The sequence below is a fragment of the Gossypium raimondii genome, chromosome 5, assembly GCF_025698545.1.
Source record: "Gossypium raimondii isolate GPD5lz chromosome 5, ASM2569854v1, whole genome shotgun sequence".
NCBI classification, from domain to species: Eukaryota; Viridiplantae; Streptophyta; class Magnoliopsida; order Malvales; family Malvaceae; genus Gossypium; species Gossypium raimondii.
This window is the reverse complement of record NC_068569.1, coordinates 11,172,963-11,199,650: the sequence shown is the minus strand read 5'-3', so window position 1 is coordinate 11,199,650 and position 26,688 is coordinate 11,172,963. Positions and strand designations below refer to the sequence as shown.

At 33.6% G+C, this 26,688-nt stretch overlaps 2 protein-coding genes and 2 non-coding genes across 4 annotated transcripts; all 4 read right to left on the bottom strand.

Moving 5' to 3' along the window:
- Positions 1-3,885: 3,885 nt before the first annotated feature.
- Positions 3,886-3,967, bottom strand: TRNAS-GCU (transfer RNA serine (anticodon GCU)). The gene has a single exon. It is a non-coding gene; the product is annotated as a tRNA-Ser (tRNA).
- Positions 3,968-6,156: 2,189 nt separating this feature from the next.
- Positions 6,157-6,238, bottom strand: TRNAS-GCU (transfer RNA serine (anticodon GCU)). The gene has a single exon. It is a non-coding gene; the product is annotated as a tRNA-Ser (tRNA).
- Positions 6,239-6,740: 502 nt separating this feature from the next.
- On the bottom strand, positions 6,741-9,309 carry LOC105768796 (subtilisin-like protease SBT1.4). Its single transcript, XM_012588974.2, has one exon. The coding sequence runs from the start codon at positions 9,239-9,241 to the stop codon at positions 6,935-6,937; it is 2,307 nt and encodes a 768-aa protein (XP_012444428.1). The 5' UTR covers positions 9,242-9,309; the 3' UTR covers positions 6,741-6,934.
- Positions 9,310-10,850: 1,541 nt separating this feature from the next.
- Positions 10,851-13,663, bottom strand: LOC105768798 (cation/calcium exchanger 4). The gene has a single exon (XM_012588975.2). The coding sequence runs from the start codon at positions 13,361-13,363 to the stop codon at positions 11,387-11,389; it is 1,977 nt and encodes a 658-aa protein (XP_012444429.1). The 5' UTR covers positions 13,364-13,663; the 3' UTR covers positions 10,851-11,386.
- Positions 13,664-26,688: the final 13,025 nt, after the last annotated feature.

Here is a 26,688-nt window from a genome sequence, read left to right as displayed (position 1 = left end):
TTTTATTTGTAAAGACCACCTTTTTGTCATGGCCTTTTCCGTTAAAAGAATCATCATCTTTGTGGACTTAATTAAATGGCATAATTTCAATTTAATCTCTCAAAGTAATTAACTATTTAATCTAAGTTATTTAACTTTATGGTTAGTGAAAAATATCATATTTGTTCCCTTAAAAAAATTAACAATTCAATTTAAAGTTTTTTAAATAAAAACATTTAATTGTGCTTTCTAAATTTTATATCCTAAAAATTTAACTTCAGCTTAAAATTCTCTTATAAATTTAAATATATTAAAACAAATAAGAATTATTTTATATATACAAACCTGTTTAGTCGAGTTATCTAAGTCACAGATAAGGTTGGTTAAATTAAGATAGAATGACCTCTCAAGTCTCTTTTTTTTCTTTTATATACATACAAACTATGCCTAGAACTATCCATAATTCCTCCCTAACTCTTAAATAGGAGAATAAATGAGTTTTAGCGTGCTCAAACACACGTTCTCTTGCATAGACAATAATGCCAATACCAACCGAGATAGGACTTAGTTGATACCTCTCTAGTCTCTTTCAATTTCGATATTAAGCAATTTAAATCTTTTAAAAAATCAAAGTAATTTAATTTCTACTAATTTCAAAAGAAAGAAACTAAGAACTATGGTACAAACGTTTTTTTTAAATATTTATATTGTATTAAATTAAATGCACGAACCTTCGTCATTGTTCTCAGAATCGAGTCGAACCGATCAGTTAGACTTATTGGATCGAGAATCGGCTGGGGTATTAGTCCGAAATAAGAGGTCAGTTTGGTTGACTCGTAAACCGGTCGAATCGATGGTTGAACCAGTTTGATTTTTTAGAATATATATTTTTTATTTTTATTAATTTATTCAATCGAACTGATTGAATTGATCGAACCGGTTGAATCGATAGTTGGTGGTCTGATAGGTTCGCCCCTTAGTCCAATTCACAAAACCTTTAGCTTCATTGATGATATATTATAAATAAAATTAATTATTTATAGTTTGGGATTTGAAGAAAGTGTGAAAGAAGTCTTCATGTTTTTTTTTTTAATCAACTTAGATTTTAAAAATTCCAAATTTTAAAATGGATTCTAAAATTCAAAATTTAACTCTTATGAAATTAGACTTGGATTTACCCAAATTCAAATTCAAATCCAATTTTTTATTTATTACCCAAACTAAAAGTTAGGATTTTCAAATCCAATCTTTTTTTACCCAAATCATGGTTTCCAAAAATGCGACAACGAGATTTCTCTTATTTTATTATTGTCTTATTATGAATAATAATATTAGAAACATAACATGATTAATTGTCACATTTTCACTTTTCATTTGTACTTAGCCCATAAGTAGATACTGAATAAATAAGATAAATACACAAGAATATAACATGAGATTCCCGGAGCACATAAGTACTAGTAATATGGGCACTAGAGTGGTAGACACACTAGTGCAGTAAAACACATAAGCACTTAAATATTTCTACAACATGTCAATTACATCCAACAAATTCAAATATCATCTACATGAACAATCTATTAACTCGAATTTCACATATATTATTGTTTCACAAATTTTCATATTTTCATAACATTTTACTACACTTACAAATTAATGTACTATATCACATCGATAAAACATATATCATAATTTCATAACCTGTTTCACTACTTTCTTTACTTCATTACTTCACTTATTTTTCTTTTCCATTTTAATCATTCATGTAAATATATATATATATATATATATATATATATATATATTTATGTGATAAACATAATTAAGCAAGACATATTTTACACTTTAGTACTTAGGTATCAAGTAGAATTCTTTGAGTATTTGTTTCTTGACTTAAATATGTTACTTGTGTGACCTTTCTTCTCGAATAATATAAAAAAAATTAATTGCTGAAATAGTATGAATTCTTTTACCAAAATAATATGAATTACGCATGAAAATCCCAAATCGATTTTACGGCTGACAACTTGAGATGACGATGATACATTTATTTTATTATAATCAGACTTAGCAACATCGTAAACCCAAATCAACAATTGACATGCCGATTTGTGGATCTCATGCACAACCCAAAATTGTGTGCTTCTTACTAATTTATGCCGTACCCATATTAATTAATTAATTAATTAATTAAAATAATTGACCCGCTGATCATTGGTAGACTACACTTAATTGCCATGTCACCACCTCATCCATGTGTCAACATCTCTATGCCTCCCTTCTAGACAATTTCATGTTGGTTAAAATACACCATAGGTTTCAGTGCTAAATTTGCAGTCCAATTCCTCTACTAAAGGTTATGTACAATTATTAATTTGTCAAAATTATTGGTGTGGCATTGTGAACTAAAAAAAAAAACCTCACTTGATAGTAATGTAACTAAAAAATGATATCGTGTTGAACTTGAATTTAACAAAATAATCTTAAAAACATTAACAGAACCTAAATTTTAAAATCTAAAATGCAGAGGCACAAAATTTTTAGAAATAAAAGTACAAGGATTAAATTCTAAATTTACAAAGAGTAGAGGGACTTATGACATATTTTAACCTTTCATTTTCTCCTAAAAATATGATGTAATTTAACTAAATCCATGGTTTTAAAAACTAGATTTGTGGCCGAACAGGTCAGACCAACGTTTATCGATTTAATCGGTTCGATTATAAATAAATTATTAAAAATTTTAAAATCAAAATAAAATAAAATCGGTTCAATCATCAATCAATTTTTTGTCTTGGTTCAATTGATTTCAAGTAGTTTACTAAAAAATTCAATCCTATAACATACCAATCGTTCCGTAATTATATATTTACAATTCAAATTTAAGAATAAATAAAAATAAAATATATGCTTACAAAAATTAAAAATAAAATAAACCAACTCTTGTCTGCTCCACCTTTGCTAACACAGTTTGGCTATATATATGCAGTATTCTTAAGAATTTTCTCTACTATCATACTAATTAGACGATAATATATAGATACAGAGACGCGGTGTGGGAGCCGAAGACAACAACTTTTTTCCAAGAGCTTTTTATTTCTTGATACTAATAATATTGTGACTAAATGGAGGCATTGCTTTTACGTCAATGCTCCTACACAATTAAGCGGGTAACAAAAAATCTAAACGATTTGAGGTAAACAAGTGGAGCATTGTCGTTCTTTGGGCATGGGGTTTGTAACCATTACATTCATGGATTCTACTCTAATTTCTCTTCTTCATCTTTATTTTTTTGGTGCGGGAGAAGTTTAACATTATATTGTTTGGTTTTAGTGCATATATATTGTGGTTGATAACTGCGCAATTTGTAGGAACTATATCATGGATTTTTGTAAGTATTTTTGTTAGTCTCTTTTTGTTTATTATTATTTTTTAAAATATGGGTTGATTTTTAAACCACGTGTATGTTTTTCTTAATTAGCTATTAAATGCCAAGTCAATCAAGCTAGTGTCACAAGCGAGGAGTGCATTGTTTTATGGGGTATCAAAAATTTCTCATTCGGAAATCCTTTATACAAATATGATCAATAGCTTTCGTGCTTGTTGTTCGTTATTTATTTATTTTGATTCGAAACCCAAAATTGAAGCAAAAAATAGTAGCAAGTTGGAACCAAAGCTTTGTTGCTCTTTAAGTTAACATTTAAAATTTACTTGGATTGCCACGTAAGCCCACCGTTAGGGAGGTAATAAAGCTTAATAGTAGAGTGATCACTTCGTAACAAAACGATAACGTAAGTGACTAAAACGTAATATTTCAAACAAAAATGACTAAAATGTAATTTGAGGTAAACAAAAGTGACTATTTTTATAGTTTACCCATAAAAATTAAAATTAAATAAAAACAAACGACGCCTGAGAGATTCGAACTCTCGCGGGGAAACCCCATGTACTTAGCAGGCACACGCCTTAACCACTCGGCCAAAGCGTCATTGTTGATGGGAGCTTATCTATAAATTTAAATGGTTTATTCCTGGAAAATCCGTGAAAATGTGAAGTACAACACGTTTGCCTATAAATTTTAAAATCATAATCCCCAAATCATTTTTTGTTAGGTTAGATTATGTTTTCAAGTTGCTTCATTTTCTCAAATTATATGGTTCAGTCAATTAGACAAATTTGATAAGGTTTTTAGGTAGCTCTTATTTATTATTATTTATACCCTTCAAAACTTGAACTAATTATTTAGTGCTGATTTTATACAGTTTTAAATTAAATAAGAATAAAATATCACTCAAATCATTTTAAATATTAATTTGTTTGTTCTATTAATAGAGATTGATGTTATTTTTGAGTTAAAGATTTATTCACTTTTTATTATAAAGCCTCCAATGCAGCTTCATCTGTGAGTAACAAGAAATCCAAACAATTTGAGATAAAGAATAGCGCTGTCGCTCTCTAGACATGGGGTTTGTAGTCTAGTTTCTCTTCTTCATCTTTATTTTTTTGGGTGCACAGATATTGTGGTTGATAATTGCACAATTTGTAATAATCATATAATGGATCTTTTTGTTTATTAATTTTCTTTTAAAATATGCTTTGATTAGACATTAAATGTCAAGCTAATCAAGCCAGTGCCACAAGCGAGGAGTGCACTGTTGCATGGGGTATCGGATTTTCCCTTTAAAAAACCCTTTGTACTGATTTAATCAGTAGTTTTCATGCTTGCTGTTCGTCATCTATTTATTTTGATTCGAAACCTAAAATTGAAGTCGAAAACATTAGCAAGACGGAACCAAAGCTTTGTTTCTCTTCAATATAACTTATATTATTAATTATACTTTACTTATTCTACATCGTGTGTTAGTAACGTAGATCTAGCCTCTTACTTGTTGGTTCAGTGCAGGTATTGATGGTGATATTGAGATTGTAGATAAACTTGATATTGTTTTACGAAACTAAACAAATCATGCAGAGCAGCTTGAAGTTTTAATGACTCGAGCTTGCAGGGTTGTGGTTGTTTATCCTATCACGTCAACAATTTCTTGTTCAACTTAGATCAATCTGTCTCACACAATAGATTTGAACCTGCTTCATAACTTTGTGTTGGCATAGGTGTCTGTAATCACGCCTTCCACTTTCACTGTATTAGCAGATGGCCGAAAACTCGCCAAGTTTGCCCACTGGGTATGCATACTCTATTTTTAAAAAATATTTTTTTACTTGATCTGTTAAGTTGGGTGCCTGATGTTTCATGTTCTCGTATTGAAGTTCTGTCTTTGCACAGATAACAGGAAGTTAAAAAGAGGGCACAGTGTATCTTCTATATTAAACAGAAGTCAAGTGTGCAGTTTCCCGAGTGTAATTGATCGGTTTTTTGACGCAAAGTTCTCATCAATTAAAGTTACAAATAGTTTTAATATTATAAATATTAAATTGAATAATTTAACGACCATATTAATTTAAACCAATTAAATGGACTAACTAGAATTTGGCCAACATGATTGACAATTAAGAAATCAATATTAAACTGGATGCACCTCAACCTCTTTAAAAGCAAGAGTTGTGATATTAACCTTTCAAGTGTGGAGTTAAAGCTGATTCAAATTTGCATACCATTATTAATTTCAAAAGATTAAAATTAAATATAATTAGTGATGTCACAGTGCGTGATACGTATGTCACTTAAATCCCATATACTTCATGTGGGCAACAAACTAAAAATTTTGGCTACTTCCTTCATCCAATAGCTGTTAGTCTCCGTTTTCAAACTTTCTTAACCAAAACTATGTGCTATCTGATCTGCATCCCGTCCAACGTTTTTCACAATGCTTTTCCAAACCCCAACCACCTGCAAGCAACCATTCAAATTTTCACTTCATTAATATTGTAGTTTTCATTATCAATATCAATATAAAAAGGCTACTTGTGTTGACATCCCTACATCAGTAAAATTACATTAAAATTTAAACTAAAATCACAATAATAAAAAAACTAAGAGATTTTAATAAATGAAAAATACTTTTATATTACGTAATTACTTTCTCTATTTCGTCAATTAATTTATTTTCACCCACATAACTACCATTGTATAGTTATGCCTTCAATTTTGCGCAATTAACAACAGTCCAAAGAGAAAGCGACGCCTTCTGAGGATGGGATATAAAAAGAGAAGAAAACCGACGCCTGAGAGATTCGAACTCTCGCGGGGAAACCCCATGTACTTAGCAGGCACACGCCTTAACCACTCGGCCAAAGCGTCTTTATTAACAGAAGCTTACATATGACTATAAATAGCTTGTTCCTGACCTTGAAAATGGGAAGTACAACACATTTACCTGTAAATTTTAAAATCATAATCCCCAAACCATTTTTTGGTATAAGTAGTTAGGTTAGATTATGTTTTCAAGTTGCTTCTTTTTCTCAAATTAAATGGTTCAGTCAATTAGACAAATTTGATCACGTTTTTATGTAGCTCTTATTTAATATTATTTATACCCTTCAAAACTTTAAACAATTATTTAATGCTCATTTTATACAGGTTTAAATCAAATAAGAATAAAATATACTCAAATTATTTTGAATATTAATTAATTTATTTTACTAATAGAGATTGATGTCATTTTGAGTTAAAGATTTATTGTTTTTATTATAAAGCCATATTAGAAACATCTCAAATGTAATAAGTGGTTGTGGATGAATGATTGAGCTGTGACATCTCCTATACTCTAAAAAATGAATCCCATTTTTAATGGTGGAAAAACTTGGCAATAAATAACTTAAGATTTTCATTTCAGAATGGTCCTTGGATAAATTATCAACATTACAACCATGGATCTATGAGGATAAAATTGCCAATGCATATTGATAAAAAAGGTACAGGCGCCTCCTCGTTTAAGCTACGGTAGACAAGGGGCATTCCTACTTTATTTACACCATCTCCGACCGAATCCGCAAATCAAATGGAATCCTTGAGTCCCTGAGCCCACCTAACAGCAATCGGACTCCTCACGAGATGAACTCCGTCACTCCACTCGATCGACCCGAATGCTTGCAAGGAATCAACAGCATGCAACCCCAAGCCATCACTTGCAAATGTGATCTCATAGCTCAGTGTTTTGTTTTCACCGCTGAATTCAAGCTTACATGGGGAAACATTGATTTCAACACCAGCTGGAGCATTCACTTTCGCTGTATAAACAACATCGACTGAGGTTCCGACATTCTTCACAGTCCTTTTATACTTAACTACATGATCATTCGAATAAAAAACAACAGAGAATGATGGGTAATTAAGGTCTCCCGGTGTAGCCAATTTCCCTTCACATATATCTGAACCAGTAGGTCCTCTCACAAATACCGCAATCCTGTTTAAGTCGTAGCCGATGGAGCAAAGGAATGCAATGTAGTCGTCGTTGTCGATATCATACACCAATCCCGGATTAAGAGCTCGGTTGGGGTCGACATGGCCGGCTCCATGACCAAAAGGTGATGATTCTTCTCCGGTTGCAAGATCCTTAATGGTACTTCCCGAGTTATCTAAAGTGTAAGCGGTTGTCATCAAGGCAGATTTTATGGCAGCTGGTGACCATTTGGGGTATGCCTTTTTAAGCAAAGCAGCCAATCCACTTACATGAGGGCATGACATTGAAGTACCTGAAATTATGTTGAAATCAACTCTTCTTGGATCGATGTCCAAATCTGTTGGTGCAGCGAAGCCAGTCCATCCTGCCAAGATATTAACACCAGGGGCAATGACATCGGGCTTGAGAATTTCCGGAGTCAAATGGTTTGGACCGCGGCTCGAAAATGCGGCAACCTTTGGGGCTGGTGGTGAAGGGCCAACCACTGTACCACGGAACAAAATTGTAGCTGTTGGAAACGGACTTTTTTTGACGTACTCCCGGATCTTATTACCTGCTATCTCGCCGACCATGGTGGCCGGTACAAGATGAGCATCGGCTATGAGTTCTTCACCACTCTCAGCAGTGTTTGCCTGTATCATTCCTAGCCCACCAGCAAGCTTCACCGCAGCTCCTTTCTCAACTCTAGCGTTCCCTCCCCTGTCACAAAGAACCATTTTGCCTTGGACCTTTGATGGACTTATACCCCCCATATAGCAATACCTGTTTCCAGCATCACCAGCATAAACCAAACGAAGCTTGAAATCAGGCAAAGGGGGACCATAGTACAACGAAACCCCACCGAAAATCCTACCATCACCGAGAACCACATCTGCTGGAAATTCCCGGTCAATCGTGGAAGCCCCTACTGTTATGATCCAAGGCGCAATGTTAACAGCAGTGTACGTTCCAGGACCGGAATTCCCAGCAGAACATGAAACAACAATACCATGAGCAGCGGCACCAAAAGCCCCAATTGCAATAGAATCATGGTCATACTGAGGAGCATATCCAGTGGCTCCCACAGATAAAGAAATCACATCAACACCATCTGCAGTTGCTTGGTCCATAGCCGCTAGTATATCGGAATCAAAACAACCGAAACTCCAACAGATTTTGTAAGCAGCGATCCTAGCTTTGGAAGCCATACCACGAGCCTCCCCGCGAGCAAATCCGAAAAGGCTGGCGTTAGAAACCACAGATCCAGCAGCAGTTGAGGCAGTATGCGTGCCATGACCTTCAGTGTCTCGTGGAGACGTGGATTCTTTCGTTTCATCAATTGAATGGCCAAGATGTGACTGGTAGCCTTTGTAAAAGGCTCTTGCACCTATTACCTTCCGGTTACAAGCTGAAGCAGGGAAGTCAGGTCCTGTTTCACATATACCTTTCCAAGTATCAGGAACAGGAGACAGCCAGGAGTCGGTAAAACTGGGGCGTTCCGGCCATATTCCGGTATCTAAAACTCCGATTATAACACCGTCGCCATAATAGGAGTTTTGCCAAAGACCAACACCATCGGAAAGGCCTAAAAAGTGAGGGGTTCGAGTAGTGTGGATCTGACGAACCTGGTCCGGAATCACTGAAAGGATTCCGGGAAGTCCCCTGAGCTTATCTGCCTGAGCGGCCGTAAGGCGAGCGGAGAAGCCATTGATTACACGTTCGTAGGTGTAGAGGAGCTTGATGGGGTGAGGGGAAGGAGGGAGGGAAGCGAGGATAGAAGAGTACCAGTGATGGTGAGAGGAGAAAAGGGGCGGCTTGTGTGATTTGGACACGTGGATGATGAAGTTTTCTGGACCGTCTGATGAGGGGGAGGAGAAAGGGATGCAAAGGAGGGAGAGGAAGAAGGAGAAGGAGATAGCCATGGGGATTGCTCTTAAGTTTAATTATCTTCCAGGGAAATTGGAGAGATAAGTATAATTGAATGACTAGCCTAGCTCAGTCTCAAAGTAAAGAAAAAGTAGGATGTAGAGTCTAGCATTGTCCACGTTACACAAGCCGACAAAACTTGGTAAATTTCAACGGGATTTTTGTTCTCTTTACAAACAATTTCCCGTGTTTCTTGTAAGACATGGATTTCTTTTGTACTAACCGTATTGGCTACCATTTCGTGGTGGGTCCGTCCACGATGAATATTGCCTCTAAAAACCATTACTTAGTGTAAAAAAAAAAAAAAGTGATATTAAATATTATAATGATATTGAATTGAGATTAAAAAATAAGTTAAATGTATCGTATTGTATTTAATGGTCTATTTAAATTCACTTTAAATAATTATAAATATTTTATTATTAAGTAAATATTCATTATAAATATTTATATTATTATTTTATTTATATTTCTTATATCTATAAATATAATTTTTTTAAAAAGCATTATAACTTTTATCTTTCTTATAACAACCACGTCATTCATTCTAACTGCAAAATTTACGAGGGATAAATTAAAAACTTTAAAAGTGAAATATTAATTTGGTTGAGAAATGGGATAAGATATATTTAAACTTTTTGATGACAGAAGGCAAGGTTCTGGGATGTCAAGTATAATGGATGATTTTTACAGGGAAGAGGACAAATAAAATTGATAGGCTATAATCATGCAAATATCTCTTGGTTAATCACAGAGTTAATGAAAGTTTTAACCGCGACTGCGAATAGAGAGAAGTGCTGAGTTTTGCGTTGAAAGCAGGCGATTAATTCTCAACATCTTTGATGCTTAGAAGACTGATATTTTTCCGGTTGGTTGGTAAGTTCTAAAACCATAATAAATTGTTATCATTAGTAAAAGAAACCCAGAAATTTAGATCAGTTGTGATAGTGGAATAGCTTTATCAACTAACTATGTGCTTTACACAGTGACCATACTTCTGTCGCTTTTATGCAGTTATGGCGTTGGGGAAGGTTGATAATACTTGTGCAGTTGTGGGTCCAAAGTCACCATAAAACAGCTAATATTGCAATTCCATAACCAGTCACCATAAAACTGAAATATGGGCCTCCATTCCATCAACCAAACAGAAAGTTGAGGGTTTCATTAGGATGAAGGAATGAAAAACAACTACTTTCAAACTAAACCAACAAATTTTGCTGCTTGATTCATTGAGATGCAATTAAAGGGGGCGTAGAAAGCTTCTTTGACTTCTTCGTTTGCCCACCCACAATAAATGAGCTAGACTCAATCTTGAAGAAGAGATTACAGATACTCGAAATTGAATCTTATACATGCTTGATAGTACGAACTAACTAATATGAACCTGAAGCAGAGTTTTAACACAAATGAATATACAGCACGACAAGAAGTTATCCTCTTTAGGCACATTTATTCAAGAAGATACTTGTATTTTGTTGTCGGATATGACGTTCTAATATTGGTATAATTATCAGGGATTTATGTCCTCCATCTTGCACCTCTTATTTATGCCGTTAAGCCTAATTTTCTGTAAATGAATGAAAAGGAATGATGGGAGCTTATGAATACGAGAGACAGTCAATTTTCATTCTATTACAAGAAATTTATGCACTAAATACTTAAATACCTGACTCTCTCAACAGAGGATACATGCGAGGAGCAGCTCCCAGTATATCAGTAAATATATTCACTCTACACGGGCTAGTTGAAGCACAATCTTGCCTCTTTCCTTGCACAACCATTAAATCGGTTTATCAAGTGAAAGAACGAGCAATGGGAACAATAAACATGACTCAGCTCAAGAGAAGGGGGAGAGGGACATTTTCCTACAATTACTAGAACATCAAATACAGTTTTAACTCGATGACAGATTTTTCCAGCAAATACTGGGACACGATGAATTCAGCTAGGTCACATGACTCACATCTGTTGCGTTCGCCTGCAGTTGTTGTGTCCAGAGATATAACAATACCTTTGTCTTCCATAGAAACATGACGGTCAATGGTTGTAGGAAACTGGGACATTGATAAGTGATTCAATCTCACCATCTTTTCTAACATGTTGGTAGTACGTGGTCCTTCTATTTACAACCAAAACAAAATTCAACTCAAACCACCAACTGATACAAATCCCACAGCACTGCTCAACCTGAGAGAAAGAAATATCACATAGAGCATTATAAGACCTGCTCCTAAAATCTTGCTAGGCCGCATGTCGCTCCGAGGCAAAACTATAAGTGCCCAGATTAGTCCTGACATGAGGAACCCTATGGTAAAGAACAAGCTGCTATCTACTGGAATCAAGTATGGAGAAGGACTCTTTGACCAAGCTCCGAGCAGCATGGAGATACCCAAGCCAACAAGTGTGTTGAACATGGGACCTGCATAGCAGCCAGAAAAGGCAATCTGCACGCCATCATCACCATTCATTGCTAGTGCAACATTTGAAACCAAATCACCCATTGAATTGCCCCATGCCAGAATAGTTACTCCAAGAATGGATGGATTAATTCCAAAAATTACACCAAATGTTACCAATAGAGCAACAAGCTCATTAGCGATAATATAAAACCACACAATGCTCATAAAAAAGCCACCCAGTACCCAAGGAATTAAAAACCTCTGAGGTGGATGATCAGATAATGTATGCTTATGTGCAAGGATACCAAGAATGCAACCAACTGCAACACCAATACACCATGCAACAACTCGAGTGTGAGAGCCCACATCACCCTGGCTATTCCACAGAAAAGCCATTAGAACAGGAGCCAATGAAGCACTAGCTACAGCATATGGTTTTGACCATGATTCCTGCTCAACTACAGGAATTGTTAGTCGCCTTGGAACTGTCAGTGGCAACTCGAGGAGAGAAATTAACTTGGAACATGAGAATGACGAGCCATTAGTTTCCATGCCCTTTTCTGTCCAACCCCATGGAGGCCTTTCTTCATCGGCTGAATTGATCTTCATGAAGTTATTTGAATATATGGCAACATTTGAAGCCCACATCCACTGTGGAAGGGAACTAGGGAGTTGGGGTGGCTCATTTTCTGTGTCCATTTCAAGCAGAGAACTATAAGCAAACGTCTCCTCTTCGCTTCCTTGTAAAAATGGACTTCCATGTACGGGAAGCAAAGGTGTAACAACATCCAGTTTCAACCCCCGTGCATGTTTTCTCAAAAGCTCATTTGCAGCCACAGAAAATGCATATATCACATATATCATGACAAATGCAATGGCACCAGCAACACTCACCTTACCAATGATCAACATCATCATAAGCGAGATGAGTGTAAACAGGAAGAAACAGATATCTCTAATAAAGCATCGTGTATCAATCTGGATCCTCTTCTCTGCTACACAGAGGGAGACAGTCCCTACAACAACGCAAGTAACAAAAACTGCACCACCCAACACACTATTAAGACCCACTTCACCTGTATCTGTCCCCAAAAATGCAGCTATACTGGCAAACACATCCGGTGCCCCATTTCCCAGTGGAAGGAGTGAAACCCCAGCAACAGTTGGAGGCAACCTAAGCAGATGTGAAAGCTTCTCCAATGAACAACAAAAGTAATCTGCTGCCGTGTTGCCTAACAGATAAAACAAAGCAGCAAGCCAAACACCCAATACCACATACCCCGCTATCCTAAATTCTCCGCAACCACAATAGAAAAACTTAATGTAATCAAAGAATCCATCCGAAGAACATTGGGGATGAGCTTTCAAGAATTCACATGGATTAGCAAAACCCATATGATCTAACAATCCATAACACAAAGCGGGGTTGCTCGAGCTTACGTTCAAATCATTCTCTTGAGCATTCTTATCGGCTAAAGTTGATGAATTTGCATCAAGTTCACTAATTTTTCTACGAATAACACTAAAATGATCATACCCATCAGTGAAACCAGGTCCTTGAGTCACATGGTTAATAAGCCGAGACGACTGGCGAATATGAGGGTTTCTTAAGAAATCAACCCGGGTGTAGAATAGGAAAATCAGAATCAAAGCAGATAATCCATTGAAAATTCCACGAAATTTGGGATTTTTCGGAGCATAGAGACAATGATTCCTCATTGAGAAACTACTCCAAATTTCCTAGAAAGTGGAATTAGACTAGGGTTTTCAACAAAAGGAGCTATGAAACCCCAGCCGTGGAATTAAGAAGAGAAATTGAATTAAGGGATTCGATCACTTACCGATGGCCAAAGCAGCAAACTTAATGATTTTCGAGAGGAAAAAGAAGCGAAGATCCCAAGATTTAAATGTAAAATGAAATTTGATGATTTTTTTTTGGCGGCTTTTAAACGGGTAAGTTCGTTGTTGAGAGAGAGAGAGAGAAATGAAATCAGGAAGAGAAGGAGAGTTGGTCGGTAATTTCTCAAGATTGTGATTTATTTGTTTATTTATTTATTTATTGGGTAAAACAGACCCAAATCCGGTTTACCTGTTAATAGTCGGGTTATTCATAATCAAGTAAATTTTATGTGTATGGCAATGGCATGCAACATTAAACAAGAAAAAAGTTAAATATAATATTTATTTGATAAAAAAATTGTTATAAATATTTTATTATTAAGCAGATATTCATTAAAATTAAAATAAGTTTAACGTACTTTAATATTAATTGGAAGTTGAATTTTATTTGGTTTTATTTTTATAGATTGATTTTAGAGATGCATTATAAACTTCTTTATTGATGAAATCAGGTCTCAAATATTTGCTTTCTCAATATGAAAAAAAAAAAACAAAGACGAGAATACGATTTTATTATTGATGGCTACCAGAATCTTTATTATTGTTACGGATGATAGTGAAAATTGCTTAAATTTTTCTTCTTGTTTCTTTTCTTTTCCCTTTACTTGTTTTCTTTTCATTTTTTTAATAAAATATATCATTAAAAACTCTTAGTCACAAGTTATATCCTCTCTCATTCGATAAAACTCTAGAACTCAAAGCGAATAGACAAACATTGCCATGGTAAACCCCTCTTAAATAAAATTAAAGTACTTCTAGGGTTTTTACTTGTTTCTTTGAGTTTAATTTATGTTTTTTTTTATCAGGCGCCTCCCGCAAAAGCAATAGTTAGTCTCGTGGTTGATGTGTGCTATCTAACCCTAGTCCTCTTCTTTCTCGTCGTTGAAATATAAAATATTTTATGAAATTTTCTTATTCGTAGGTTGTGCTATGCATTATGCAAATCAAATAATAATATATATTTTAAGTGTTTAAATTTATGTTTTGATGGATTAATTAATGGTTAAAACATATTACAAGTTTTTATTATATTATATATTTGGAATTTATCTTTCTTATTTTTATTTTTAAGAATTTAATTATTTTATTTTATAAATTTTAAGTTTAATTGTTAATATTATTATTATCTTTCTTAAATTAAAATTTATTACAACAATTGTTTATTTTGTTACAAATAAATTTAACAAAAATTTTAATCAAGATTACCAATTGGACCTAAATTTAATGATGCATCAAATCAAATCGGATTAATTGGAGTTGGGATTGAAATCGTATGAATGTCGGCTTTCACTCGTTATTGTCTACTCTAATATTGAATTCCTTTATTATATGAGGTTCAGTTTTTCACCCTTTTAAGATGTGGTTTATAAACAAAGTAAAAGAACAAGTGATAAAAACCAATGGTTTTTCCCCTGGGTGTAGACGTATTCTTTTGTGTTGTTGTATTGCTAAGTAATTCTCCATGCCATGGAATTAGTTGTCAACTCAAATACTGTTGTAGTTGTATAAAGAAAGCAAAAGGATCCTATCGGTCCTAAAAACACAGCCAATGCATTGAATTTATTTGTTTTATTAATAGATTGATGTTATTTTTGAGTTAAACAAGAACAAAAAGCAATAATAATATCCTGTTCAGGAGAGGAAGATTTAAGTGGTTTGATAACAGTATCACATTCGAACTCAAAACTAACTTCATCTCAACATTTCCCTTTTGCTTTCAAGCTACCAACTCGTATGGCAACAAGATGTTCTGCGGCTTCAATGGATGCAGTACCATACCCCGTGGCCCCTAAATACAACTCCGACACAAATTGACTCCAAGATAGATTGAAAAATTACAGTTGCATTTAATAAAATGAAGAGAGGGAGGAGACTTGATGTCGATCCCAAAGAGAAGAATCTACCACAGGGTCAAGTAGTCATTTCGAAACGTGAAATCGTGAAGCGCGACTTCCCATACCCCAACCGGATCAGGTGAAGCATTACCAAAATCCAAATGGTTGCCTGCTTTTCACAAGTGCCAATAGAGATAAGCCACAATGATCCAAAAGAGGGGAAAGGAGGTTGAGATGCTATCCCACCATTCTTTAAGGCTAGAGGGTACTGTTTTTCAAAATTAGCAAAAAGTAGTTTTGAAAAGCTAAAATTTATAGCTAGAAAAATCACTTTTGAGCTAAATTATCTGTACCTATCAAAGGTAACTCCATTTCATTTCCCTTTTAAAATTTTGTTTAAAATATTTGAATTTATAAGGTTATATTTGTAACCCTAGCTCAAAATTTAAAAAGAAAAACGCACATTTCAAAAGCTTTTGTTTTTCACTTGCATTTTTCATATGAAAGAAGTATTAAAACAGCAGTTTAAGCAGTAGATGTGCCTAAAGCATCTTGGCTTAGCAAATGCCGAATTCCAGGCAAAGGAATATCAAAAGTTTGTAGTTCCAAACCCATATCAAAGCCCTGTTTTGCAATTTTTCAAAGCAATGCTAAACTGACGTGGGTGTTGGGAAAATCCCAATCTTAGCCTACTTTGTGCTTCTGCCATTACCTATCACTGTTACTTGAGGTGGGTGTCCATGGCATGAGGGTGAACTCCGTAACAGTATTGAATAATCTTTTCAGCTGGGAAAACCTGTTTCCTTGAAACCCCAGCTTCTTGTAGTTCATCATCATTGCCACTGGATAGTTGGGCATTTGAGCTATGCTTGGAATTATACTAACAAAATTCAGCCAAGTCAATATTTATTCGGTGCCTTCTCCCGAAAATCTCAGAATCCAAATACGTTGTCGCTTGAAAACCTTCACCCAAAACCAATTATAAAAGTTCTGTCCAAGGAAAAAGAAAAACCCAAGGTGAGAAATGGTTTTTATAGGTGAAAAAAAGATTCATTTTCGTGAATTCTTCTGTCAGCTCAATGTAAATTACAACAGCTCATGCAAAATACAGAGAAATACAAATACCAACAAATTATGCTTTAATTTTCAGATATCAAGTGTTTGTTTCCCATGGAGGCAAACCCTCTAATTTTCAAGTTCATTATGCTTATCTAAAAAGCAAACTGTATACTATCTTCCTATATAAATATGTACAATTCATGTTTATTGAAAGGGGTCAAGTTTGGGCAGCTAATTAATGAAACTCATCTTGAAGCCTAATTTAATATGGGTGGAATTTGATTGGTATTTCTTTTTTGGGATATAAAGAGAGATGAAGGCCTTGACTCACAAAAATTTATATACAAACCTTCCTCCTATAAGTGATTTCCATACGATCGCTCAAAAGTTTGTTCCCTATCCTCACACGTGGTTGATCAAAGATGAAAAAGCTCGATAATTTAGAATTGATCCAATTAGTCATGTGATTAGCTACTGAATTTGCTTCTTGGTATATGTGTCTAATGATGTCTTTTTACTGTTGGCTTAAAGCTCGTGTAAACTCTTAACTATATTGAAGTTGGAGCAAGTAAACAAGAGTGCTACTATCGGGTTCTAGGATAACTTTCCTATATCTTTTATTCCAGTGATAGGATAAGTCTGGCATAGCACCCTCATAGTTCGGCTTGAGTAATTGGATAGACGCCAAGGTTTCAACTAAAGCTAGCAATCCATTGTCTGTTGAATTAATCTCGAAACAAGCCTCCAATCGACACTCTTTTATAGTTCATTTTGACCGCACCATTTGCATTGATTTTAATCCACCCAAGTTCGGGAGGAATCCAATGATAGGTGGTAAATTGATGTATATAATTACAATCTTTCCATACTTGTTTTAGCTTACTTTTGAGTGAAACCGAATCATTTTAGTATTAAATTGTTTCATGGTTTGCATATAAGTATAGTTGCGTTTTCATGTTTGTTTTAGCATTTTAACGTCATTCTAGTGGTTAGATGGTAAATGGTGCTTAAGGTGTGTGGTTGAATGTGCAAGTGAGTTAGAGGCCAAAGCTTGGAGAGTTGAGCGAAACAGAGAATCACATCACGGCGTGAGGGAGCTTGGCACTGCGACATGAGAAACTGTAACAGCCCGATTTTGGGTCTAGTCAGAACAGTGGTTTTGGGACCACAAATCCGACGATAAAAAATGTAATGACCTGAATTTTTAGAGGTGTCGGAACGGTGATTCGAGATCACTAAATTCGACAAATGGGTAGAAAATATTATTAAATTAGTGAGTATAAGTTAAATGTGAAGTTAGGAAAATTTTTGAAATAGTGAATAGTACACTAGAAATAAATATTAAAATAATTAGAATCGAAAATGAGGTATCGAGACCTCGGGGATTTTAAACCGAGACATAAATATTTTTATAAATATTTATGTAGTGTTAAACAGTTAGTATTAAACTTTCGTTAAGAAATTTTAAAGTTCTGATAATTAATTGAACAAAAAGGACTAAATTGTAACAAATGAAAAATTATGGAAAATGATTAAATAGCTTAAATGATAAAAGGAAGAGGGCTTAAAAGGAAAATAGACCCAAGGTCTATTTGGGCTGGACGGCAAAGACATGAAATCAGCAACAAAGTAAGGAGAATTAAGGGCAAAATTGGAATATTGCAAAATTTACTTAATAAAGTTAGGACCAAAGTGGAATTATCTAGATTTCTCTTTATTTTTTTGCATTCTCATCAGAAAAAACACCATAGAAGGGTTTCCTTAAGCTGGTTCTTCCTATTTTAACTGCAAGTAAGTTCAATTCTTGATTATTTCTTGAAAACTTTATGTTTTTGTGACTTTTACAACTAGGCCCACTTGTTGAATTCATTAGTTTTTGATCCTATGAAAGAATTTGAAAGTTGCTATGAATATGTGCTGGAATTATATGATGATTTAGAATGGAATTAGAGCTTTAAATTATTCATATGCTGATTTTATTGAAAGAATTGAATAGAAAGTGAATGTTTGGGACCTAATAGTAAAAGAGTTTGAAGATAGAGTTATATGTGGAAATTCTGAATTTCAATAGTTGTGTAACAACTTATAATGTCTAGGTAAAGTATTAATTGAGAAAATTATATTAATTGAGGGGTTAATTGAGAAAGGACCGAATTGTATAAACTGTGAAATTTGGGGCAAAATAGAAATCAACATTTTGCACTAAAGCAGTTTTAGACAGCAGCAGTAGTCTAACTTTAAAAAATCACCAAAAATTGTGGGAATTGAATTAGAGGATGAATAAAATATGAAATTAAATTTTGTTGAGTCTAGTTTCTCATAGAAGAAACGTTGTAAGTAATGGAATTGTAAATTTTGAGATATTTGAAGTTTAGTTAGACCGAGTCAGAATGAGTTTGGAATCCCCTGTTCCAACTTTGGAAAATTGTTAAAAATTGTAAAAAAAATAATTATGAGTTATATTTTATATTCTTAGAATCCTTAATGAGTCTATTTTCAAAATAAATAAACAGAAACATCATCCGATTTTTGTACAATGAGATAATTATTTTTTAGTGAAGAGAGGTCAGAACTATCAGACAGCGAAACAGGGGAACTTTAAAGAATAAACTGTACTATTTGGCTAATCCAAAAATTCTGAAATTTTTATGGTAAGAAGATATGTGAATCTAGTTTCAGGGAAAATTTACAGATCTTAATTTGAAGTTCTGTAGCTCCAGGGAAAAATAATTTAGTGACTCTAACTCAGACAGACAGCTTGAATTTTACATACAAGAAAATAGTGAAAGTACGAATAATATTGTTTAAATGTGTTATACACATTAAGGATGAGGAATGGAGAGGAGGTGGAGGAAAATTGAGAAATATATGAATGATTTGTGTATAATTGGTCATATGTTTGATTATAACTGATAAACGATGAAATATGAATGATGCTTATATTTGTGTATTATTGGTCATGGTTTAAGCTCATGTGTGAAAATAAAATTTCACAGTATGTGTGTATGGTATATTCAGTATATGATTTGGCATGAAATAATGTCATGAATGGTTTATCATGTGGTTAGTTCCAAAAAGAGTTATGTTTAAATACACTAGCTTGCACCTATGGTTGAATGATATGTTTATATCTTGTGTGATGTGCATAGGAACAAGTGTGGAAAGATAATGAAATAGTAAGTTCATATGGCTGAAATTTAATGATTAAATGTTAATTTCATGAATTATATAATGTATGATGAAATATATATTTATTGTTGAAATGAGAATAGAATAAAAATGTGAAAACTGAATAAATGATCAAATTGAGCGAAACGCCGGATTTGAGTACTTCTGATCAAGTGACAAAGTGATAAGTGGTAGCTTTAGCTACACTTATCTGATCAAGTGACAAAGTGATAAGTGGTAGTTTTAGCTACACTTATCTGATCAAGTGACAAAGTGATTGTAACAGCCCGATTCTGGGCCTAGTCGGAATAGTGGTTTCGGGACCACAAATCCGACGAGGGAAAATATGGTTATTATTATATTTTTATGGTCTAAAATTTCACGGAAAATTTTTGTAAAAATTTCGTTCGAAAATTTCGACGTTTGGGCACTCAATTTAGTCAAAATGACTAAATTGTAAATAGTGCAAAAGTTGAGTTCTACATCTTAGAGGTGTCTAATTGTTATGAAATTTTAAATTGGAGGTCTTTACGTGGTAATTAGACCATTAGTTAGTTGATGGACAAAAATAGACATAAGAAATGGGTGAAATAGATTTTTTTTAAATGGGGGCATTTTAGTCATTTGGTTATTAAATAGAATTAAATGGGAAAAAGATGGCAAAATATGCTCATCTTCTTCATGGTGAACGAAATCAGCAAGGAGGAAACCATATTTAGGGTTTTTAAGCTTTCAAGCTCCATAGTAAGTGATTCTAAGCCCCGTTTTTAATGTTCTTCGTATTTTTGGAGTCCAGGTAACTTGGTTTAGCTTATTCTACAATTAATTCGTGTTAGGGTTCATATTTGGAAAAATACCCATAGGTGAAATGTGTTTATTTTGCTGTTTTATGGTGGAATATGAAGCTATAGATTATGTTAAACAACTTTTGCTAAGCAATTTTAAGCAAAGCAGGTAAATAGACATAATCGGTAAAAATAATTAATATTCAAAAGTATGTGTTGGAGTGGGAATTTGATGTTGCCATAGAAGGGAAAATGTTCAGCATGTTATAAAACTTAAGAATAAGTGATGAAGTTTAATTTCGAGCTTAGGGACAAAAGTGTAATTATGCAAAAGTTTGGGGCAAAATTGTAATTTTCAAAAAGTTGGGTGGTGGATTATTTTAATAAATGTGAATATTAAACGAGTTAAATTTGCTATTATAGATCAAGAAAGACGTGAAGAGTATATCAAGCGGGAAAAGAAAAGATAGTGGAGTAAAGTGCAAAATTACGATATTTTGCACGAGGTAAGTAAACACGTGACTTAATGTATTATTTTGATATTATTTGATATATGTTGAGATTTATTTGGAATTAAAATAAATGTTTGACAATATCCTAAAAATGTTGTTAAATTGGGAAAGGTGATAAAGGGTTGCAATATATGGTTTATGGGTTGAACACTGGAATAAGCGGAGTATGTTGTATATAAAAGGGGTTGTTGTGTGCTGATTCCCCGATTCATGGGTGGTGCTATGTGCGTGATCCACCATATCTTTGAAATGTGAAAGGGGGTTGCTATGTGCTGATTCCCCCGAGGGGTTGCTAAGTGTTGATTCCCCGATTTCATTGGTGGTGCTAAGTCGATATCCACCATATCTTTGAAATGAAAAGGGGTTGCTATGTCTGATTCCCGAGGGGTTGCTAAGTGTTGATTCCCGATTTCATTGGTGGTGCTAAGTGCGATATCCACCATATCTTTGAAATGAAAAGGGGTTGCTATGTCTTTGATTCCCAGAAATTGCTAAGTCTTGATTCCCGATTCGGTGGTGGTGCTAAGTCGGGATCCACCAATAACGATTAACATTCAGTGTTCAACGAAAAGTGTGGAAGTTGAATATTGCCATATGGTGGAAAATTTTATGGGGTAAATATTGAGTTGAATCTTGAATCGACCCATGTATGAGATGGGAGAAAATATCAAAAACACAAAAGGAACGATTTAATTATAAACTGTGTTGAACAACAGCAATTGGGTAACTTTGAAAAAATCACCATAAATGGTGGAAAATGAATGGGAAGCTGAATAATATATGAAATTGAAGTTGACTGTATCTATTCTTATATGAAAGAAATAGAATAAGCAAAAGAGTTCTATTTTTGGAGATATCTGAATTTTACTGAAACAGGGCTGGATTGATTTCGAGATCCCCTGTTCTAACTTTGGAAAATTACCAAAAATTGTAAAAAAATAATTATGGCATGAAATTTATATCCCTGGAATCCTTATTGAGTCTATTTTTATTATAAACAAGCGAAACCATTTTTCAAATTTTTTACAGAGAGTTAAGTGAATTTTAGTGAGGAAGGGTCAGAACCGTTGGGCAGTGAAACAGGGGAAGGTTTAATGAATAAACTGTACTAATTGGCTGGGTCAAAAATTCTAAAATTTTTATGGTGAAATGGTATATGAGTCTAGTTTCAGGGAAAATTTACGGAACTCAATTTGGAGCCCTGTAGCTCCAGATAAAAATAAATTAGCGACTATGACGCAGAAAAACAGCTTGCTGGAAATTGCCTAAACAATAAAGTTATTCATGAATAAGTTTATATTTTGGTGTAGTTATGGGAGTAATTACTTATTTATCATGTGTTTACTTACTAAGCTATATGCTTAGTCGATTTTATTTTCTCTTGATTATAGTGACTTCCAACAACTCGGAAATTGGAGCGAAGTCGGACAATCATCTACACTATCCTTCACATTTGGGGTATTTTACTACTAGTGTTCAAATTTTATGGCATGTATAGACAATTTATGTAATGTGGGATCATCATGTAAATATATGTTATGGTTCCCTTTTAAATGTAGTGTTTATTAATAGTTAAACTGTATGTGTGTTTATACAAATGAAATTGGTTGGTATATTGGAATGTGTTCTAAATTTGCAGAAGGTTTAAGCAAAAATAAGTAGGAATGCTGTCGAAATTTTTTAAAAATTTAGTAATACCTCATACTCTGTTCCGGTAAGGAATACGGGTAAGGGGTGTTACAGTGATAAGTGGTAGCTTTAGCTACACTTATCTGATCAAGTGACAAAGTGATAAGTGGTAGCCTAGCTACACTTATCTGATCAAGTGACAAAGTGATAAGTGGTAGCTTTAGCTACACTTATCTGATCAAGTGGCAAAGTGATAAGTGGTAGCCTAGCTACACTTATCTGATCAAGTGACAAAGTGATAAGTGGTAGCTTTAGCTACACTTATCTGATCAAGTGACAAAGTGATAAGTGGTAGCCTAGCTACACTTATCTGATCAAGTGACAAAGTGATAAGTGGTAGCTTTAGCTACACTTATCTGATCAAGTGACAAAGTGATAAGTGGTAGCCTAGCTACACTTATCTGATCAGGGACAAGTGATAAGTGATCATACGTAAGACCATAGTTATACTATGGCCAAGAGGAAGTGAAGTACTCAATTTTCCGTAACCGTTCCCTAATTTGATTAAGGATGGTAAGTGACTAATGGGCCCAAAAGGATTAAAGCAAATGGATAAGTGGTTGTGTATTTATAATAGGATGATGTTGTTATTTAAGCTAAAGTGATATTTTTATTGCAAAATTGAGAATTTCAATAAATGTGTTATTGAATGGTATAATCGATAAACATTGAGATAAATGGTAAATACGTATTAGTGTTGAACTTAATGTCATTGAATTGTACGTGAATTAAATGGAAATTGCTAGTGATATGATTTAAATTGTAAGCATGAGAAATTGCAAATTGAATGAAATGGACATGAAGCATTGAATTGCATGAGTATGTATCGGGTCTCGTAGGCCCTAATTATTATGATTATAATATTTTGAGGATATATTGTGAAAAGTTATAGAAGCATGTTAATTATTTTGAAAGTTTTAATTTAGATGAAATTTTATAACTCAGTTTAATACGTTTACAAGTGTATGTGTTTTGGTAATGCCTCGTACCTTATTCCGGTGTTGGATACGGGTAATGGGTGTTACAGAAACTGTTTAGAGATACCCTAAAATGATTAAATTCAAGGTTACGACATTGAAGAATCTTCAGGTCGCGACCTGACTCTGCTTAAATATGAAGGAATTGAGTAAGCAAAGCAACACCCCGTCATTGTCAACCTGAGGGCTTGATCTTGAATGAACAATATTTAGAGGTGTAGCAAACAATGAGTGACGCCACGACGTGGAGTTGTTGGAAGCGAACGTGGAACTGCTGGAAGTCACGGTGTTGTCTTCTTAAGTTGTGACGTGTAAGCCCTGAAATCGCAACGTCGGCATCTTGAACTTTGCTTGGGAGAACATATCTTCGTCACATCGCAACATCGTGAAAATGAAGATCGCGAAGTCACGTTGCAGATCTATAGTTACTAACAGTTACTCTGGGGCATTTTAAAGGAATTGGACATTTCAACTTATAAAACACTTAAATTTAAAGAGGGTCAAAAGGTCTTTTAGCTCATGGAAATGAAAAAACACCTTTGTATCATAAATTAAGAAGAGATGGAAGAGATTTTTTAGAGAGAATTTGTAGGGTCTTTTCATATTTCTTTGTAAAGACTTTGTAGAGAGTAAGATTGTTGTAGCATTTGCAACTCTTTCTTATTGATGGCAATGTAAATGGAAATCAAAACAAGCTCTAGCTTTGCAATTGGACTATTGTCCATGAATGAGCATATCTAAACTCTTGTTCTTATTTATTTTGTATCAATTGAATGTTTAGTATAGCTGCTTGTATTTTGAATTCCATGTTGTTCTAAATTCTCTTGATGATTGATTGTGATACTAGCTGTTAATTGAGGTTAGTATGCGTGTTTTTAATTAATTGATTGTTTAGGGGTATTAAATTGCTTAGTAAACTAGAATTGAGGTCTCTAGATGAAGACTTAGATAAATGAGATGGAGAGGAAATTCTATTGTGTATAAATTGATAATTGGACATTTCAACTTATAAAACACTTAAATTTAAAGAGGGTCAAAAGGTCTTTTAGCTCATGGAAATGAAAAAACACCTTTGTATCATAAATTAAGAAGAGATGGAAGAGATTTTTTAGAGAGAATTTGTAGGGTCTTTTCATATTTCTTTGTAAAGACTTTGTAGAGAGTAAGATTGTTGTAGCATTTGCAACTCTTTCTTATTGATGGCAATGTAAATGGAAATCAAAACAAGCTCTAGCTTTGCAATTGGACTATTGTCCATGAATGAGCATATCTAAACTCTTGTTCTTATTTATTTTGTATCAATTGAATGTTTAGTATAGCTGCTTGTATTTTGAATTCCATGTTGTTCTAAATTCTCTTGATGATTGATTGTGATACTAGCTGTTAATTGAGGTTAGTATGCGTGTTTTTAATTAATTGATTGTTTAGGGGTATTAAATTGCTTAGTAAACTAGAATTGAGGTCTCTAGATGAAGACTTAGATAAATGAGATGGAGAGGAAATTCTATTGTGTATAAATTGATATGCTTGTGTCGAATAACTCTTAAATTAAGATGAGACTAAGAGAAGATTTCTACTTACGAGTAACAATCAATGTAGCCAGGACATGTATGTTAGTTGTGTGAGTAGCTAGTTAACCAATCGACAATTGCTTTGTTTAATTGCTTAGTCTAAAACAAGAAAGAGGGGAGTTAAATTAGTTTACTTGATTGATAAGCTAGGTTAGTTTTCTTCATGAACTTTATTCGATTTGCACTAGTAATTTTTAAGTTAATTAGATCAATAATTGTTTAGCTAGTATTTCACTTGGCCTAAGCATAATACCCAATCAATCCCTAAAGAAAAACAATCATTGGAATACTTACTTGAGTGTTTCATTGTAAATCACTATATTATAACTTAAAATCATCATTATCTTGGTTTAATTGTTAAATCTCTTTGGTTTGTAAGTATGTGCATGAGCAAGTCATCTAACCAATTGATTTAACCACCCGTTTGAGCTTCCTTATAATGATACCTTCATTACAAAACGTTATTCTTGACCGAGTGAAACAATATACAATTAGATCATAAAGTTAAAGCTTTCATTATTAAAAATTCAAGCAAAGATCATTCTCAAGTAATTATAATCAACTTGAGCAATGAATTCAAGCTCCACAAATTGTGACGACCTAATTTTCAGTGATGTCGGAAATAGTGATTCGAGATCACTAAATCTGACCAATGAGTTAAAATTTAATAAACTAATAATTATAGGTCAAGTGTGAATTTATAAGAATTTTTGAATTAGTGAATTTTGTGATTTATTGAATTTTGTGATTTAAAAAGAATTTAATAGGTAAATTGGGTCTAAAATGAGGTATCGAGACCTCGAGTTCATAAAACAAGCCATAAATGTTTTTATAAATATTTATGGAGTGTCATTGAGTTAGTGTAAAAGTTTCGTTAGAAAATTTTAACGTTTGGATAGTTAATTAATTAAAAAAGACTAAATTAAAAATAATGCAAAATTCGTTAAATTGTGATTAAATAGCTTAAGTGACTAATAAGGAGGGATTTAAAAGGCAATTAGGCCCAAATTATATGGGCCGGATGGTTGGGCAAGAAAAATCAGCAAGAAAGTAAGGAGAAACAAGGGCAAAATTGGAAATTTTACAAATTAAATATATAAAATAAAGATAAAAGTGAAAAATCTAGAGATCTCTTCATAATTTATCAGTAAAAACGCCATAGGCGGTCTAAAACAAGCTGCTTTCTCATATTTTTATACCATGTGAGTTCAATTCTTGCTTTTTCCTTAAAATTTTTATGTTTTGTGACTTTTACAACTAGGTCCAACTATTGAATTCATTAGTTTTATATTCCATGGGTGACTTTGTAAGTTACCATGAATAAGTTCTGGAATTTTATGATGAATTATTATATATTTTAAGTTTTAATTTCAATATATTATGATCTTATTAAGTGATTTTAGTAGAAAATGATTTTAGGACCTAATTGTGAAAAAGTTAGGAATTGGGGTTTTGTACTGAAATCATGAATATAAAAGGCTGTTTAGTAGTCTAAAATGGTTGTATAAGGTGTTAATTGAGAAAATTAGATCAATTGAAGGGTTAATTG